The 17,500-nt window shown below is 41.9% G+C and overlaps 2 protein-coding genes across 3 annotated transcripts in view; one reads left to right on the top strand and one right to left on the bottom strand.

Annotated features, from left to right (window-relative positions):
- Window positions 1-2,720, top strand: part of LOC138866444 (uncharacterized) — a 10,038-nt gene extending 7,318 nt beyond the window's left edge. For both annotated transcript variants that reach the window (XM_070139049.1, XM_070139050.1), the window contains one exon: window positions 598-2,720. In XM_070139049.1, coding sequence (XP_069995150.1) covers window positions 598-2,592 — 1,995 coding nt within the window. In that variant the 3' untranslated portion in view covers window positions 2,593-2,720. The remainder of the gene's footprint in view (window positions 1-597) is intronic.
- Window positions 2,721-3,210: 490 nt separating this feature from the next.
- The window catches only part of LOC138866446 (cilia- and flagella-associated protein 36-like), a 26,975-nt gene continuing 12,685 nt past the window's right edge, over window positions 3,211-17,500 (bottom strand). The window contains exons 2-6 of the mRNA XM_070139062.1: window positions 12,190-12,356; window positions 11,802-11,992; window positions 6,794-7,019; window positions 5,971-6,135; window positions 3,211-5,132 (exon numbers count right to left, since the gene is read on the bottom strand). Coding sequence (XP_069995163.1) covers window positions 5,040-5,132; window positions 5,971-6,135; window positions 6,794-7,019; window positions 11,802-11,992; window positions 12,190-12,356 — 842 coding nt within the window. The 3' untranslated portion in view covers window positions 3,211-5,039. The remainder of the gene's footprint in view (window positions 5,133-5,970; window positions 6,136-6,793; window positions 7,020-11,801; window positions 11,993-12,189; window positions 12,357-17,500) is intronic.

Consider the following 17,500-nt stretch of genomic DNA (forward strand, 5'->3'; position numbering starts at 1 on the left):
GTTATCTATTTATTTAGTTTATTTATATATATGTGTTTAAGTATATATATACGTATACAAACACACACAAACACACACACACACATGCACACACACACACACACACACACACACACACACACACACACACACACACACATATATATATATATATATATATATATATATATATATATATATATATATATATATATATATATATATATATATGTATACATATATATACATATATATACGTACACACATACACACACACATACATACATATATATATATATATATATATATATATATATATATATATATATGTGTGTGTGTGTGTGTGTGTGTGTGTGTGTGTGTGTGCGCATGTGTCTACGTGTGTGTGTATGTGTCTGCGTGTGTGTGTGTGTCCTCATGTGCGTGCGTGTTTGCATGTCTGTGTGTCCTCGTGTGCGTGCGTGTTTGCATGTCTGTGTGTCCTCGTGTGCGTGCGTGTTTGTATGTCTGTGTGTCCTCGTGTGCGTGCGTGTTTGTATGTCTGTGCGCGTGTGTGTACACAAACACTTCAGCTCCATGCGAGCGAGGCCCCTTGAGTGAGGCTGCCTTCTGCCGCAGGGCGTGGTCGTGCTGAGCGGCGCGCAGGCGGCCGAGGGCGGCCTGTGGGAGGCCGTCAAGGAGACGCTGAGCGACACGACGGAGCGCTGGGACGCGGCCACGCTCGCCGAGTGGATGGAGGAGTCGCGCGTCCTCATCGTCATCGACGATTTCATCATGAAGTTCTGCCGCGAGGCCCTGGAGGAGGCCCTGGAGGAGTGGACGGAGGCGAGCTTCATGCTGCTGACGCGCCCCGAGGACGCAGCGGCCGCCAGGAGCATGTTGGCCGAGCACCATCCCACGCTCCTCCTCTCGCTGCCCGGCCTGAGCGCCGACGCCGCGCACGCCCTGGCCGCCAGGTTCCTTTCCCGGCAGGAGCGGGAGTCCTTCCGCGCGTGGGTGGAGGCCCGGCGGGGCATCGTGGCAGACGTGCTGACCTACCCGGCCCTCGTGGAGCCCGCGTGCCGCGCGTGGCTGGCGGGGAGGTGGTCCGTCGCGACGCAGACCACGACCGAGCTCCTCTGGGGGATCGTCGAGCACATGATGTCCACGGAGAAGCGCTTGAAAGTTTCGTCTCTGACCGAGTGGCTGCTGGCGCTGGGCCGCCTGCTGAGGACGAGCCTGGAGAAGAATGGTCTGCCGAATCTCAGAGAGGATTTGGAGCAGGAGGCGGCCCGGCTGTTTTCGCGAGACCTCGTTCAGGCAGTGTTTTCGGCCTTCTGCTTCTCGCACTCGTCCACCACGCCCGCCACGTCGACCCTTCCTCACCCGCTGACGCAGTTCCTGGCCGCTTGGGACGCCGTTCACCAGAACCTCCAGGGAATCCCGATGAAAGCGCTTGTGAAGAGAATCGCCGACGAGGACAGCATCGTCATCTACGCCGCCGGCCACCTCGCCCGCCTCCTCGACTACCAGCCCGACCTTCCGGAGAAGAACGTGTCTCGCGTCGCCAAGAACCTTGTCCTGCACATGGACCGAGCCAAGGACCGCTTTGGGTACACGCTGCGGGTCATCCACGAGTGCCGCACGCACCCGCTCGTCGTCAAGACCATAGCGAAGGAGGTGGAGATTGCGCGCTACTGGGAGGTGCGGAACAGCGCCGTGCTGCCCGACGCCGTCGCCGCGCTGCTGCAGCACACAGTTCCGAGCAAGATTCAGGTGATCGTCGAGAAGAATATGGTGGCGCCAGACCTCACGGGCGTGGTGGAGTTGGTAGCCACAACGAACTACCCGATATTCTTTGCCGAAATGAACCACCTGGAGTGGGAATACCCCGACACGACGGACGAACTGGTGCGCGTGCTGCAGGCCGGCAGCGCTCCTCTCGAGGACTTTCTCGGCTGCATGAACGTGGCGACCATCGAGAGCCTGGCCCTGAACGACGTGACGCGGCACCTCGTCTGCCTGAGGGTGAGAGTGTGCGATATTGGCGCCCTGACGGCCCTGCTGCAGACGCCGTCCTGTCTGCCGAGCCTCATGTGGCTGGAAGTGGACTTTGACTTCTGCTTGTACGAGATCACCAAGGACCACCTGACGCGGGTTCCGACGCACCTCATGGACGTCTCCTTCAAAGAGGTGTCGGACGAGGACGTGGATTACATGTGCGACCTGCTCTCCGTCATGCGGCCGCGCTACTCCGGCGTGCACGTGACCAGGTGCTCCCTCACGGCGCAGGGCGTGGCCAACATCATCAAGAACTTCTACAAGCGCGGCATGCTCATGTCCGCCAGCGACGAGGCCATCAAGCGCTACCGCCGCTGGAGGTTCCCGGCCCTCAGCAGCATCGAGGGGGAGGTGACCGACGCCGCCGCCTGCCACCTCCTCGGCTACGATGACCGCTACCACTACAGCGACAACGAAGTGAGGTCGTGCGCCGTCCTGCAGCCCGCGGACGCCAAATTCCTCGCCAATTTCTTCACCGCCATGGAGGACCTGCTGTTCTTCCGTTTCGTGAGCGCCAACTACACCGTCTTGAAGAAGAGCGGCGGGCCGGTCGAAATCACGAGGCTCGCGTAGCCGCCAAAACTATATTCAACCATGATTTGTTTAATTCGGGGAAGTTCTATTCTCTGGTGTGAAAGAAGAGAAAATAATGTGAATCTCGTTACTGTTGTCTTGTAAGGATAATAAAGAAATTTATTTTGTATTGTCTTTTGGATTTATTGTCCTGTTTCAATTGGTAGAGGAACATTCCTTATGATTAAGAAAAAAATGATTGATCTTGACCTTGATGATATCTAAAACGTAAGATTTTCGAGAAGGAAGTTGCTGAGAGGGGCCAAGGTCAAGAACCTAAAGGTCATGGAAGCCTAAATAAAGGTCACCCTCCAAGGCTTCATAGGTATATACATTTGTGTGCGTTGATTTACGACTTCGAGGTAATGTATGTGTGTGTACGTTTAAGTACGTGTGTTGATATAGAACTGCAAGATAATGTATGTGTGTATGTACATGTGTGTGTACAGTATGTACATCTGTGTGTGTTGATGATACACGATTTCGAGATAATGTATATATGTAATGTATGAACATTGCGTGTTGATGCGTCTTTCTATGTATATGTATATGTTTGTGCGATATCCCAACACGGTGTCTGAGAAATAGATGCTCTTTCTGGAGGATATTAAAACATAATTTTCTCGTGTAGTTTATTGTGCAGACGCGGTGCTTTAGGCAAAAATACTCACCCACGTGCATTACACTACCATATAAACGTGATTCTGAATTCTACTTCATCGTACGAAACCATAACAAATCACATGGAAAATCTGTATCTGAACGAAAACAAAAGTGAAGGTAATGATAAGGACATATCACTCTTTTTTTATAGTTTAAACACATGTTTTTTCTTTATTTCTATGGGTGAACATCAGCTTCCGTGACGAGTTGAATAAAAGAAAAAAGAAATAAATCACCAGTTACACATTTTTCAGGGGAGTGGGTATTCATTTTATATTCGTTCTCCCTAACATCGTATCACAAAAAAGATGCATAGGCAGAGAGGTACAGCGTATAGTCAAAGCCATGGACATATGAATAAAATCCTTAATTACAATTACCCATCTGAAGTTTCAATTTATAAAGTTCTTAATTGAAGAGATTAAGATCTGCTGGATTTTCGCCATCCAGAATCCATCTCTGTGCCAATAAAGGTGAAAAATAGCTATAAGATGAAGGCACTGATTCTTGGTAAACCTACTGCATAAACATTCCAAAATAATAATCACTAAGCGAATAAAATATCATAACTAGGACTAAGCATAACATCGTTTTGTATTATCGTTAGCATATTTTATCACATTGAGCAGTGCACATGAGCAATGGGAGAGTCGAAATCGTATCACATATCTCATAGCTATGATAATCTCAATCATACAGTCAACAAAATGTCTCGTGCTATGTGGAGGTCGTTTAATATGCTTCTTTCTTAAGATTCGGATAAACAAAATTCCTATATCTCCCTATCTCTCTCGAAAAAAATGTCATTCGAATCATGGCTCTGATTAGAACATGCCTAAAAATATTGCACTAAAATAACAAACAAGTTATTACCATGCCATTCTCATATGATGATTACCAGTCCTTGATACTGATGATTACCACTTAATTATGGTGTTTTTTCTTCAACCGGAGATGAATCTTAACCATCGGCAATTTTATCTACGAGAAAATTTCGAAATACCGAACCCTAAACATATTTCATTTTTTTCCCTCCAAAGAAAACGGATTATAAACACCAACAAAATGGGTGGACTGAATTCCTTAAGCAGGAGACAGTTTGTGTGCACGTGCTATGACTCTATTGGAGTATAAGAGACCAAGTATTTGGAAGCGTTAAACTGATATAAGAAACAGCATTTGATCTTGTGCGTTGTTGTTGTTTTTCTTGCTTCAAGTTGACCCTAAGGCTTATGTATACATCTTACGAATAAACAATAAAATCCTATTTTTTTTTCTTTATTTTTGTATGTGCCTGTTTCACACTCTTCTCACCCACTGACCCGATGTAGTTCACACAGTATCACACATTAAAATTCCATTTCTAGAAGACTGTTGTTTCAATACTGTCTCCTCCATTCTTTGCAAACAAGAAGCGACAACTACAAAGAACATTACACGGAAATAACAGCGGGGAAATGTAATTGCAAACGCTTCATTAAATCCCACGGAAATGCTGAGAAATTTTAATATGAATATGATGAATTAATGGAAATTCTATTACAGGGTAATGGAGGAAAGATAGGTAGGTAGAGAGAGAGAGAGAGAGAGAGAGAGAGAGAGAGAGAGAGAGAGAGAGAGAGAGAAATCGAAGAAACCGACAAACAGTCTAGTCAAATACAAAGATAGGAACCGACAAGACAGACAAACAGACTGACAGACACAGCTAAAAAAAAACTAAGAGCGCAATGAAGTTTAAGGAAGCGACTCAGGAGATCTACATAAATCCTCATGAAGTATGTGGTTTATTGGTTCCCGATGACCTCCGCCTTCAGTCGCTCCGCCAGGGCCTTCCGCACCTGCAGCGTGTGGGCGTCGATGTCTGAGCCAGCCAGCACCTGCAGGAGGAGTGGGGGGGAGGGGGGGTTATTGCGTGCGATGGAGAACCGAAGAGAACATGTAGAGAATTATTAATCTTGTTAGTCTTCATCTCTCTGCACAGAAATCAAGTTGATATATCCATATGTGCATTTATTATCATCGTCATCATCCTTGACCTTCCCATCCCTTCTCCTCCTCCTCTCTTTCTCTACTTTCCCTTCTTTTCCCTTCCCCTTCTCTTTTCCTTCCTCTTTCACCTTCCCATTTCTCCCCCTGCCTCTTCCTTCCCTTCCTCCTCCTACCACTTTTCTCCTCCTTAGTGTCTTCCTCATCTCACTTCCTTCCTATATTACCCCCTCCCCTCCTTCCTCCTTCCCCTCCTCCTTCCTTCCTTCCTACCATTCCTCCTTCTTCCTTCCTAACATTCTCGTTTCCCCCGCTCTTCCCATCCTCCTTCCTTCCATTTCTCTCTCTCTCTTCCTACTCCCCTTCTTCCCTTCTACTCCCTCTCCTACCCCCCCCCCCTTTCCATCTCTACCATCGCCGTCTCCCTCCCCTCCCTCTAATCATCTTCTCCCTCCCCCTCCCCTAACCCACCTTCCTAGCCGCCCTGTAGGACTTGGATCGCTTCTGGGGCGCCAACCCTCCCCTCCTACTTCCCTCCCACCCCTCCCCCTACCATCCCACTTCCCAATTCCTCCCCCACCCACTCCTCCTACCATCCCACCTCCCCATTCCTCCCCCCACCACCTCCCCATTCCTCCCCCACCCCCTTTCTCACCCACCCCCTCCCCCTCCCCCTACCATCCCACCTCCCCATCCTTCCCCCCAACCCCTCCCCTCCCCCCAACCCACCTTCCTAGCCGCCCTGGAGGACTTGGGTCTCTTCTGGGGCGCCGACTCCTCGAAGGCGGCGAGCTGCTTCTCCCTCTCCTGCTGCTTGAGTGCCAGGAGCTTGTCCCTCTGCTCCTTCAGGTACTCCGCCCGCCGACGGAGGCTCTCGGGGTCGATCTCGTTGCTCTGGTGGGGTGGGTGGGGGGTGGGGGGGGCGAGAGGTCAGTGTTGTTGTTGTTGTTGGTTTTGCAATAGCGGCTTTGGTGTTTTCTTGTTCTAGTTGTTATTATCAATGTTAACGTTATTTTTATCATCGTTATTATTATTGTTGTTGTTGTTATAATTATAATAATATTATTATTATTATCATTATCATTATTATTAAATTCATTATAATAATAGTATTGTTATTATGATTATGATGATGATTATTATTATTGTTATTATCACCATTAATCATTATTATCATTATCATCATTACTGTTATTACAATTAATCAGATGCTCTTGGAGTCAATCTGGTAAGTCCGTTAAGGTTGGGAATTGGGGGTAGTGCATATGCATGTCATCTTTAATTACTGTTAATTACCAATGTTTCAAAGAAAGGAAAAAAGAAAGAGAGAAATGAAAAAGGGTGAAAGAGAGAAAGAAAATAATAAAACAAAAAAGATAGAAAGAATGAAAAATATATATAAAAACAAAAAGGAGAAAGAATAAAACAAAAGAGAAAAAAGAAAGAATGATGAAAGAAAAGCAACGGAATGAGAGCAAACGAAAAAAACGAAACATCGAGAAAAAAAACATAAACAAAAACGAAAAAACAAAAAACAATCGAAACAACTAACCTGTGCGCTCGTATCCTCCTCCTCCGCCGGTTCCTCCGCCTCCTCCTCCTCTTCTGGCGTGTCACTCAAGGACATCTTCAGCGCCTTCTCCAGCATCTCCCTCTCCCTATTTCGCTCCTGCTCCAGCTTCGCCTTCTCGAACTTGGACTCCACAATCGCCTTCTCCAAATCTCGTGTTTCTTCGTCCAGACTCGCCTGCACAGCCTCGTGTTCTTCGAGAGATTTCCTGTCGGGCGGGAAGTTCAGGTTAAGATGGCGCCGGTTAAAAAAAAATTGAATTCTCTTTTGGGCCTTTTCTCTCTTGGTTGTTGCTTATGTCGGGTTTGTTTACTTATTTTTTTCTATATCTATCATTGTTGTTAATATCATATTATTAATTAATATTATTATCATTGTTATTACTATTGTTATCATTATTATTACTACTATTGTTATTATTATTACTATTATCACTATGATAATTACTATTATTATTGTTATTATTATTATTATTATCATCATTATTATTAGATTCGCTTTCACAGCCTCGTGTTCTTGGATTTCTTGCCGGGTATGAAGTTAAGGTAAGATGGCGCCGGTACAAAAATGATTCTCTTCTTGGGCTTTTCTGTTGGTTGTTGCTTATTTATGGCTTGTTTATTGTTATTTTCTGTATCTATTACTTTTGCTATTATAATCATTATTGTCATTGCTGTTATTATTATCCTTGTTATTATTATTATGACCATTATTGTAATTATCACTATTATTACATTTATCGTTATTATAATTATTGTTGTCATTGTTATTATTATTATTATCATTATTAAACTCACTGGCACTGCCTCGTGCTCAAGACACTTTCTTTTGGGGGTCAAAGTGGGGTTTTCGGTCAATATGCATTAACAATGGCAGTCCCCCCCCCCTCCCTTTCTTTTGGAAGGGGGGTGGGGGATTTTGCAAAACGTAAATTTGTTATCATTCTCTTCTTCAGGTCTGTTTTTATTTCATAAATTCATTCTGAACATACAAACAAACATTATTTTTTCTAAATAAATCATTGAACATCTGACAAACGAAAACAGAAAAGAGAGACAGAATATAATATGATAAAAGATAATAGACAACGGTATAATTACCACATACTTTACCTTAGTTGCTGCAGCCCAATGCCCGTCTCTGTCCCTCTCTTCACTTACAATCATCTTTATGGGGGGGACTTAAGCTAAAGTGTGTCTGTTACCTTTCTAGCCATATCTTAAAACATAGTCTAATTTCCCTTTTCTTTTTTTTCGTCTTGTTTATTTCTATACAGACTGAACTTCATAAATTCGGCTCTTTTGTGATATGATCGTTTGCCGGTCCATTGAGGTTTCTGAGCAACTGCATTGTCATATATCAGTGCACTCTACTGAAGTCCTTACGGAATACTATTAATTACCTTCCATTCCAAGAGAAAGATAAGAAATTGTGCATTTCTTGAGCAAAACACAATACAGGACAGTGTGCTAGCCGTATAAGTAATGACCATGAGTAGTTCTCGAATAACTGAAGTTTTAACCTGTGAGTGTATGCTCACAAATGTATGTATATGTATGTATATATATGTATATATAAATATATACATATATATATACATACATACATACATATATATACATACATACATATATATACATACATATGTATATGACATGCCCATATCATAACCCATTAGATATGTCATAAGCACGATGTTCTCTCAGCTCAACGAAGCAAAGCAGAGAAAATACAAAAAAGAAGAAAGTTCCCCCTTTTTTTACCCGCTCGTTGCAGTAGCCGGCAAGTGCGGGAATTCGACGTTTTGTTGAAAAACTATCCTTAAAAAATCAAATATCTCAATAAAGATTAATTTCCTTGTAAAAACTGGCAAGAAATATTATACTCTGCGAGTTAAATCAAACTAACCCTTAGTAGTTCCGGTGCAGACACTGACTGAACAGGAGAGAGACAGACTGGATGGATACCTAAGCGTGACTTACAAGACAAGTATCTATTGACTGAATTACCGACTGGACTTTTGACTTACCTTCAGGCCTTGTATACAGAAATCAGATCTGCTTGTGTGCACATGCAAGAGACTTTGCTTTTTGGATAATAATAAAACCATAGATAAACCAACATAAAAGGCATAGAATTAGATAAGAAAGCCTTTTTTTTTTGTAAAGGCATGATATATTTGAAGTATTGCTCCTCCAGCCAAAAATAAACATTTAAGCAGGATAAATGTAAATAAAAAAATATATTAAGAACAAAATTAACAAAATGGCGACTACCTGGTTGAAGAGGGTCCGCCATTTTCTTTTTTCCACGAATAATACCGATTCATTTTCCAGGTTAAGGTCTCTATTTTGTAATACCATGGACTTGCTAATGCTTCTGCTATTACACGTCTACAACTTATTACCAAAAACAATGACCGTGCACAAAAATCTAGAATCTTAAGCCAGAACAAAGTAAAATATGACACGGTGTAAATAACGAGAATTTTCGGTTATATTTTCCAAGAAAAACAATCTTGTCATAGACTTTTATCATTTACATTTCAATAAAATAAAATTGATTTTTGGATAAAAAGGGAAAGTAACTTACACCGAATCACATTTCAAAATTTGTAAATAATTTTAGCTACCAACCATGTTGTATACTATCATACATATACGCTTAGGAAGAAATGAAGTTCCAAATGCGTTTACAAGGACCAGCGTCTGGCTCGGTTATACTACTGATAGAGAAAGGTCGTAATAAAGAATAAATACAATAAAAAAACATGAAATTTATGTTCGGTCCTTCTTTTTTTCACGCCAAGAAACTGAATCTTCTGACAAATGGTACAAAATCAAGAAATTATAAAGCGGAATACAAGCTTTGATGTTTAACACCCACCTACGTTTATAAATCATAAGTTTATGTGTTACAAGACAGACGCCTAGAAGAATATTTGGCGTCTTCGAACCAATCTCAGATGCTCATGAAACAGGGCTATGGATTTCCTTTTGAATCGTATTCACTATGCAATATTTCACACCTTTGCAACATTACACTGATACAGACAGTTTACTCCTCTTAAAAATGCCTTTGACACAGAAAGATACATCTACCTTTGATGAAAGGCAACCGATTCTGTCTACAAAGAATAATTTGTGCAGAATCAAACGCCGAGTGAAACTCTGATTTTATGTGACATGATGATGATGATGATGAAGAGGAGGAGGATCACGAATGATCATGAAGAGGATGATCATAATAATTACGATAATAATGACAATAGCAAAACAACAACAGCAATAATATTAACAACAATAACAACAACAACAAAAGAAATAACAATACCACTGACGATACTAACAAGCAAAACAAATTAATCCACAAACATCTTACCCCTACATTCAAAACAGAACACACACACTAAGCAGAGGAATCCCCCACAGGAACAAAACCACCGAAGGACCTCCTGCTTGGAACTCCGAGTAGGCAGAGCAAAGGCAAAGGCAAGGTAGCCACGCGAGACGCTGGTCCTCGAACTCGGGCTTAGCACACTAAAGGACCTACAAGAGTCGTTCCGGAGGTGACTGAGTGCAAGGGCTGGACTTACTTCTTCACTTCTTCCAACAAAGCTCGTTCTTCGTCGGTCATAGCGCTCGTGTCAGAGGGAGGCTTGTCGCCAGGGGTCATGGAAAGAGAGAGATAGTAAGGATAGCTGCGGCTTACCTCGTACGGCTTACCGCTTACAACTCCCAACCCACACTCATGGCTATTATCACAACCACAAAATATGCCATACTTTTTTTGGGGGGTTATTGCTTGGGCACACTGGCATCATCTGTGGGGACTACATGAAGCTTGTGCCTTTACTTAACACACTTATTTCCTACTAATCAGACATAGCATGATGTTGAATCTAGGAAAAGAAAGAAAACTTTGTGTTTCTAAATACATATGCCAAATAAAATCCACAAGAAACTGCATTCCAGTGCTTTCTGCAATAGTCTATGTTGCAGTAAACACTCTTGTACATCATTTGAAAGTATTCATGTTAACAACGATAGTGTGTGGCCGATCTGCTCATAATAAGAGGATATAGCCGTGGCACTCTTCATTATAGGTGCCACCATATACAAGTGCTTCACTAGCTGGACCAGCTGTAGTGCTGATCACTCATGGCCAGATCCTGCAAAACTGATGTCTGTGTTAACTATTTGGACTGTGGGAGGATAAACCGCACATCAACAGCAGACAACTTAAGCTAAGTGACATTATTTTGTTTTCAGAATTTGACACCTAGTTATGAAACAATTCCAAGTCGGAAATGATGCATTAAGATAGCGACTGGAGAGTCTGTATGAATGCTGAAAACAGTTGCCTCTTGGCCTTACAGTGTGGCTTCAAATGGGTGCAGCTTCTCCTAACAAAGTGCTGGCTGAGTGAACGTGGCTCGAGCCCAAAATGACAGAGAGTGCACAGTGTCACGGTGGGCACGAGGACCACCTAATCATGCTGCACAACTCACAACTCAACTCTGCTTTAAGCTCAACTAGGTCAGAGAAATTTTAACCAGAAGTATACTAATAGAAACAATTTTTTTATTGATAATACCGTCTCCATGTGATCTGGTGGTTAATTTATCCTAGGGCAATCATAGCATAAAAAAGCACAAGTTCCTTCATACAAGCAATGTTTGACCGCCTGAGCTCTCGTAGTTGACCTAGTTGGCCCGCAGAGTTGCCACATAACAACCAACCTGCTGATTCCGGCTTTGTAACTGTGATCTCTGTACTGTGTTGGGGTAAGGTTGGTGTGGCCTGTGACCTCCCAGCTCCTTGAAGTGACCTTTTATCCTGCGATCTGAGTGTTGGACCCCGACCTTTTTACACCCGTGTAGGCCTAGCGACCTAAATATGGTTGGTGTCTGTTTTTTCTTCTATCGAAGGCCTAGTGTGACCATACTTAGGCTTTGACTTCCGTGACTGGTCGAGCGAACAGTACTTACTTGATAACCTCCTCCATGACTGCTTGCTCCTCGGGACTCATGGCATCGCCGGGCATACATGACTCGGGGATGATGCCATAACGCTGTTGCAGCAGCTCCAGTGCTTGCAGTTGCAACTCGAGGTTCTTCTGGATCATCATTCTCTTGAAAATCTCGTAGTCGTCAGCCGCCCACACTTGTTCGAACAGCGTCTGTGGAGAAGAGCTCCTTAAATATTTGTTTATGCGATGTAGGATCAAATAAACAATAATAATCAACAGTACTCTACGGTAGATACAAAACTTCCTCTACTTTCTCTAATATACGAACAATCTCCAATTCAGAAAAGGAAATAAACATCCTAGATTTTGCAACGTCCTCCTCCGACTGACATGGAAACGAAACTAACCTGATGGAACGTGGTCTTGATGGCGGCTTTCCCGCAAGCCGACTCGAACTGGTCGGGAGTGATGCCGATGTCCTCCATGTACGACCCCAGCATGAAGTCCACCAGGTTCTTGTATTCCTCGTGGATCTTGGTGTGTTCGGAGTCATCTTCGCAGCCGGGCTCGAAGACTGGTGGGAGATATTCAAAAATGTTGTGAGGCGTCGGAGTTAGATACTGTTTAATCTTGGAACATTTCCGGTTTGGGAACGAGGTTCGGGAACGCGCGGGAGACAAAAACAGAAAAGAAAGAGAAGGGTAGAACGTGTAAGCGAAAATAATAGTCACAGTAGGAGTTTTAAAAATAAACAAAGCGTGGCCATAGGACTTTTGTTTAAAAAAAAGAAAATAGGACGCTAACCTGACCAGAGGAAATGGAGACTAACACCAAGAAGGTTGCGACGAAAAAATAAGAAATAAAAATAAAAACGAAATTAATATCCGCTTTACTGGTTCTGTAATATATAAATCACACTTTCTCTCCATAACCCACGCACCTTAAACTTCTCTGATGCAGTTTGCATCCATTTCTACCTCAATACCCAGTCGAAAGCTAACGATTGACGATTGACGGTATGCCGTATTGCCCGAGCATGGTCAAGCTAGCCAGAATCCGCTATTGATTCATGATTGACGATAAATATCCTGTGAATGGTCATTATCCGGACCTGAGCCGCCCAAAACTGGATCTCTTTACCACCTCTTCTCCCATTTCTCTCTTCTCACTTTTACCCCTTCCCCCTCTTCTCCCTCCTCCCTTTACTCCTTTCTCTCTTCTCACCTTTACCCCTTCCCCCTCTTATCCCTCCTCCCTTACCTCCTTTCTCTTTTCCCACCTTTACCCCTCCCCCTTCTTCCCTTTCTCTCTTTCCACCTTTCCCCTTCTTCTCCCATTTCTCCTCCAATTCCTCCTTTCTTTCTTCCAACCTTTACCCCTTCTCCCTCTTCTCCCATTTCTCCCTCCCCCCTTCTCCTCTTTCTCTCTTCCCACCTTTACCCCTTCCTCCCTCTTACCCCTTCACTCCTCCCCCACCCCTCCCACTGACATGACTACATGTGACCCTCCTATTGATTAACCTTATCAATATTTACCTCAGTCATGTGCTTGGTGAAGATTGTGGCAGCTGTTTGTTGATGTTTGAGGCAATGGAGGTCTTCGGTGCATTAAGGGTTTATTGTTATGGTTGTTTGTGCATTTTCTTTTTTTTGTGTGTGTGGTGTGTGAGATATATCTATCTTGTTTTGTGTCTTTGCTGTGTGGTATTTTTGGTTGTTTGTTTGTTTTGGAGTCTTGGGTGAAGTGTTTGGTGTTACAGGAAATTGTTGTTTAGTGGGGGGGCATAATTAGTTTAATTGATGGTTCTTCAGTTTCTTAAATCAATAGAATTCGCGGTAGTTGGAAAGTTTATCAACACCATCCTTCATCTAAAATCATATCCATCTCACCAATTTAATGATAAAACATATACGCTTCACGACCTGCAACATATGACAACCAAATTTTGCTTCTAGAAAACTCTTTAACCCTCCAAAAATACTTTAAACAGGTGTGTGTGGGGGGCGGGGGAGATAACATCATTTATACGTTTCAGGAATAAAAAAAACAACTTTATCAATCTTCAATAAAACCCCGTAAATGATGAAGATAACAACCTATTTCCACTTCTAAAATGGATACTTTTGCATCCCGAAGCACAAACATGCTCGATTTCCCGCCGATTTGCCTGCATAGCGTAAACAAGAGGCGGGACAAGGCCGGCAGTGCAGCTAGGTAAGTGATCAATAACAGGAATTCGCACAGGTATGTTGAGGGGGGGAGGGAGATTTTACGTATTACGTCATCGGGAGAGCAAACAGAAGATATGAGCATGTGAAAAAAGATTATATACTATTCTCGAGAGTTTGTAGGTCGTGAATTTTGGCGAGCGAGTGTTATGGGTGACGTCCGTTGCGATCGAGGTTAAAAAAACAACATTGTTCAGAATTGTCAAAGATTGGTGGAAATTCTGCAATGTTGATGTTCCACGTGGCTCTGTTTTCTTTACTATCCCGTGGTTTCGCTTGTTAAAACCAGTTTTCACCATCTCTGCTATCGTTTGCAGGTTACAACACTAAAGTCTTTATAAGGAAGTGTTTTCTTTCGTGTCGTCCTAGAGGGGGCAGTATGATAAAAGCCTTTTAAAGCTAAATAAAGTTCCACGTTGTTTTAAAACTGATTCGGAAGTTAGACAAAACATTTTTTTTCTTATTCATTCAATCTTGGATGTCATCACTATAGATGCCATCTTGCACAATCTTTGCTGCTTACTGAAGGGGTCGACAGCCAAAATATTTTGAATGTTTGACGCATTTCCTTTCAAAATACGTGCAATCTTTTACCTTCATGACTGTGGCAGCTCTAACGAACACGCTTAACATTAAGCTTTTGGCACATAATTGTTCTACTTTTATGTCGGTCGGTCTGTTTGCCTGCCTGTCTGTTTGTCTGTCCGGTAGTGTTTGTTAGTGTTTGTATATTAATGTATGCATTATGTACATGTATGTATAGTGGGATGCCAGTTGTGAACAGGTACAACAATAATTGTAAAAACACCAAAAATAAAGTTAACGTTCTTGCTGATGATGGTAACAGTTATCAAACCGGAAAGAAAGACGTTAATTATGACGAGGATATAATCATTATTTTCATTACTAGCATAATGATTATCATAATTGCCATTGTCACTGTCATAATACTGCTATTAAATTAATAATCATGCCATTCTCGTCATTAAAATCACGAATATTCAATTATCAGAAAGATTATTATTTTTACTATAACTATGATCATTACTTTTGTTATTTTGTTATTATCGTAATTATTATCATTTTCATGATCAACACTAGTAATACTATTATTGATACCGAATTAATTATGAGAATGATGATAACCTGTAATAATGATAAACAGAAACGCGATATTATTGTATATTTCAACCTGTTATCACCGTAGAAATCTTAAATGTTTCGTTCTAGCACGACACAACTTCGTACCGGAATACAGTACCACTGAGCTATAAACTGAGGCAAGTTATAGAAATACAATCTCTATTTTATTTTTATCTTTGACTCTATCTGTCTGTTTGTCTCTCTCTCTCTCTCTCTCTCTCTCTCTCTCTCTCTCTCTCTCTCTCTCTCTCTCTCTCTCTCTCACTTTTGAATCTACGTGGGTCATTAACTCAGATATATAATGATCTAATGTAGGTGGTGTTACTGAATGAGGATAATTACGACTCCTTGCAATGTGGAAAAAACAGTACTCAAAAAGTTCTAACTACATAAGCAGTGACTGATAACACTTCGTACGTGAAGCAGCTTTATTGTTGGCAGGTTACCTTTACGTATAACAGTTTTGTTATGGTTGATCCCAGATGTTAAAATCAGGTATGTTCAACCCACTAACATGGTAGAACAACTGACCAATTGGAATAGAATCAACAATAAGCGATATTTGCATTTAACCTTAGCGCCTCTTTTGTTTTTCGCTCTTGGTGAAATGAAGAAAATGTTTATTTAAAAGATAGTGACACTCTACTACAGATGCTAGCGGCACAGGCACTGCATTGAAGACCTCCTCGGTGTAAATCACCCACAATGGACTGCGGGCGGGGGAGTTGTCAAAGCCAGAGAGAGAATAAGTAAATAATTCATTCCTCCAAGAAGCAGGGATCGATCCTGTCGTTACTAAGAAACTCGGGTCTCCTTGTCGACGCATATGGCTAAGTGCCTCACTCATTCACTAACAAAATACTGCATTTAGTGTCATCAAATGCGCTTCACTCGACATTCTTCCATTGATCTAAAAAGCATGACTAAGGACCCTTTCCGTGCTTCGATACAGTCACTTTGTTAAAATTGTACATTCACTTTGTTAAAATGAACATTCAAATATATGGACAGGCATATGCACAGTAATGAATACGTATCTGTTTACCTATCTCATAGTTATACATTTATCTATCTATCTGTCCGGTATACATACATGTCTAGACTGATAGATATGCATTTATTTCTGTGTATTTGTATGTTCGTGTAATGAATATTCTTTAGGTCGGGTCTCGCACAGTTTTTACAAACAGACCAAACATCAGTGGTTCCAAACCTTTTTCCGTTCTGTGGCCCCCGACCAATATGTAAAAATCCCCATGACCCTCGCTCATTGTTTGTCGTCTTTGCAGATTCAGTTATTGCTTGTTATGAATAGTGTAACGGTGTTATTTGCTATAAGACAGGAACATTTATTATGTGAGAGATATGTAGGTACTATAGATGAGACCATATTCAGTTTAATTCGACGTCAGAATTTTCATATTGCTTCATGCCTTCCCAGAAAGTAACCCCTGGTCTGTAGCATTGGTTATCATCTTTTTCATTCTGTGGCCCCGACCAATATAAAATAACCGCCATGACTCCTTTTAGTGACCCATCTTTTCAGATTCACTTATTACTTGTCATGAATAGTGTAAAGGTGTCAGTAGTTATAGGACAAGAATATTTTATGGAAATACTCCTATTTCTTGATATGTGAGAGAAAGTATATGTAGGCGAGATAAAATTCAGTTTAATTTTACGTCATTTTTTTCATACTATTCCATGGCCCCACACATAGTACCCCCTGACATTGTAGGTAAAGTCAGAGATATTGATTATGCCAAAGTTATGAATGATCTCATAGAGAAAGGTTATGGAGAATCAATCCCAAAAGAAGGATCAAGTAATCGTGATGGCAAAGTTTGGCATTTTCCACATCATGGTGCTTATCCCAGAAAGCCAGGAAAAATGAGAAAATTGGTAATTTAGAAGATGAAATAATAGAGTTTAGAATAACAATTAAACTTTCTGGAGCTGTTTCAGCCAGTGTTGCAATCTTTGCATTAAAGAATGATAGCAGGTCAATATGAAAAAGATTGTAGTCATGATTAGTCAAAGATATTTTTTATGTAGATGATGGGTTGATGTCAGTGTCAACAGTAACTTAAGCTATTGACTTAGTTAACAAAAGTAAAAGTTTATCTATAAACCCAAGTCAACATTTCCTAAAACCCTATAAAAGAAGAAAAAAGACCCTAGTCTATAGGGTTCGAATCACTGTTTCAATGACGCGGTTCATAAAAAAATGACAGGAACGGAATGTATTTCATCTCCTTGTAGTTATACCACCCGTTCGATCAAGTAATTTTCTTAACGTTCTTAGAATAAGAATCTTAAGGAAAACTATAGCACATTAAGAGGAACG

Source organism: Penaeus vannamei, chromosome 25 (genome assembly GCF_042767895.1).
Source record: "Penaeus vannamei isolate JL-2024 chromosome 25, ASM4276789v1, whole genome shotgun sequence".
In the NCBI taxonomy this organism is placed as follows: domain Eukaryota; kingdom Metazoa; phylum Arthropoda; class Malacostraca; order Decapoda; family Penaeidae; genus Penaeus; species Penaeus vannamei.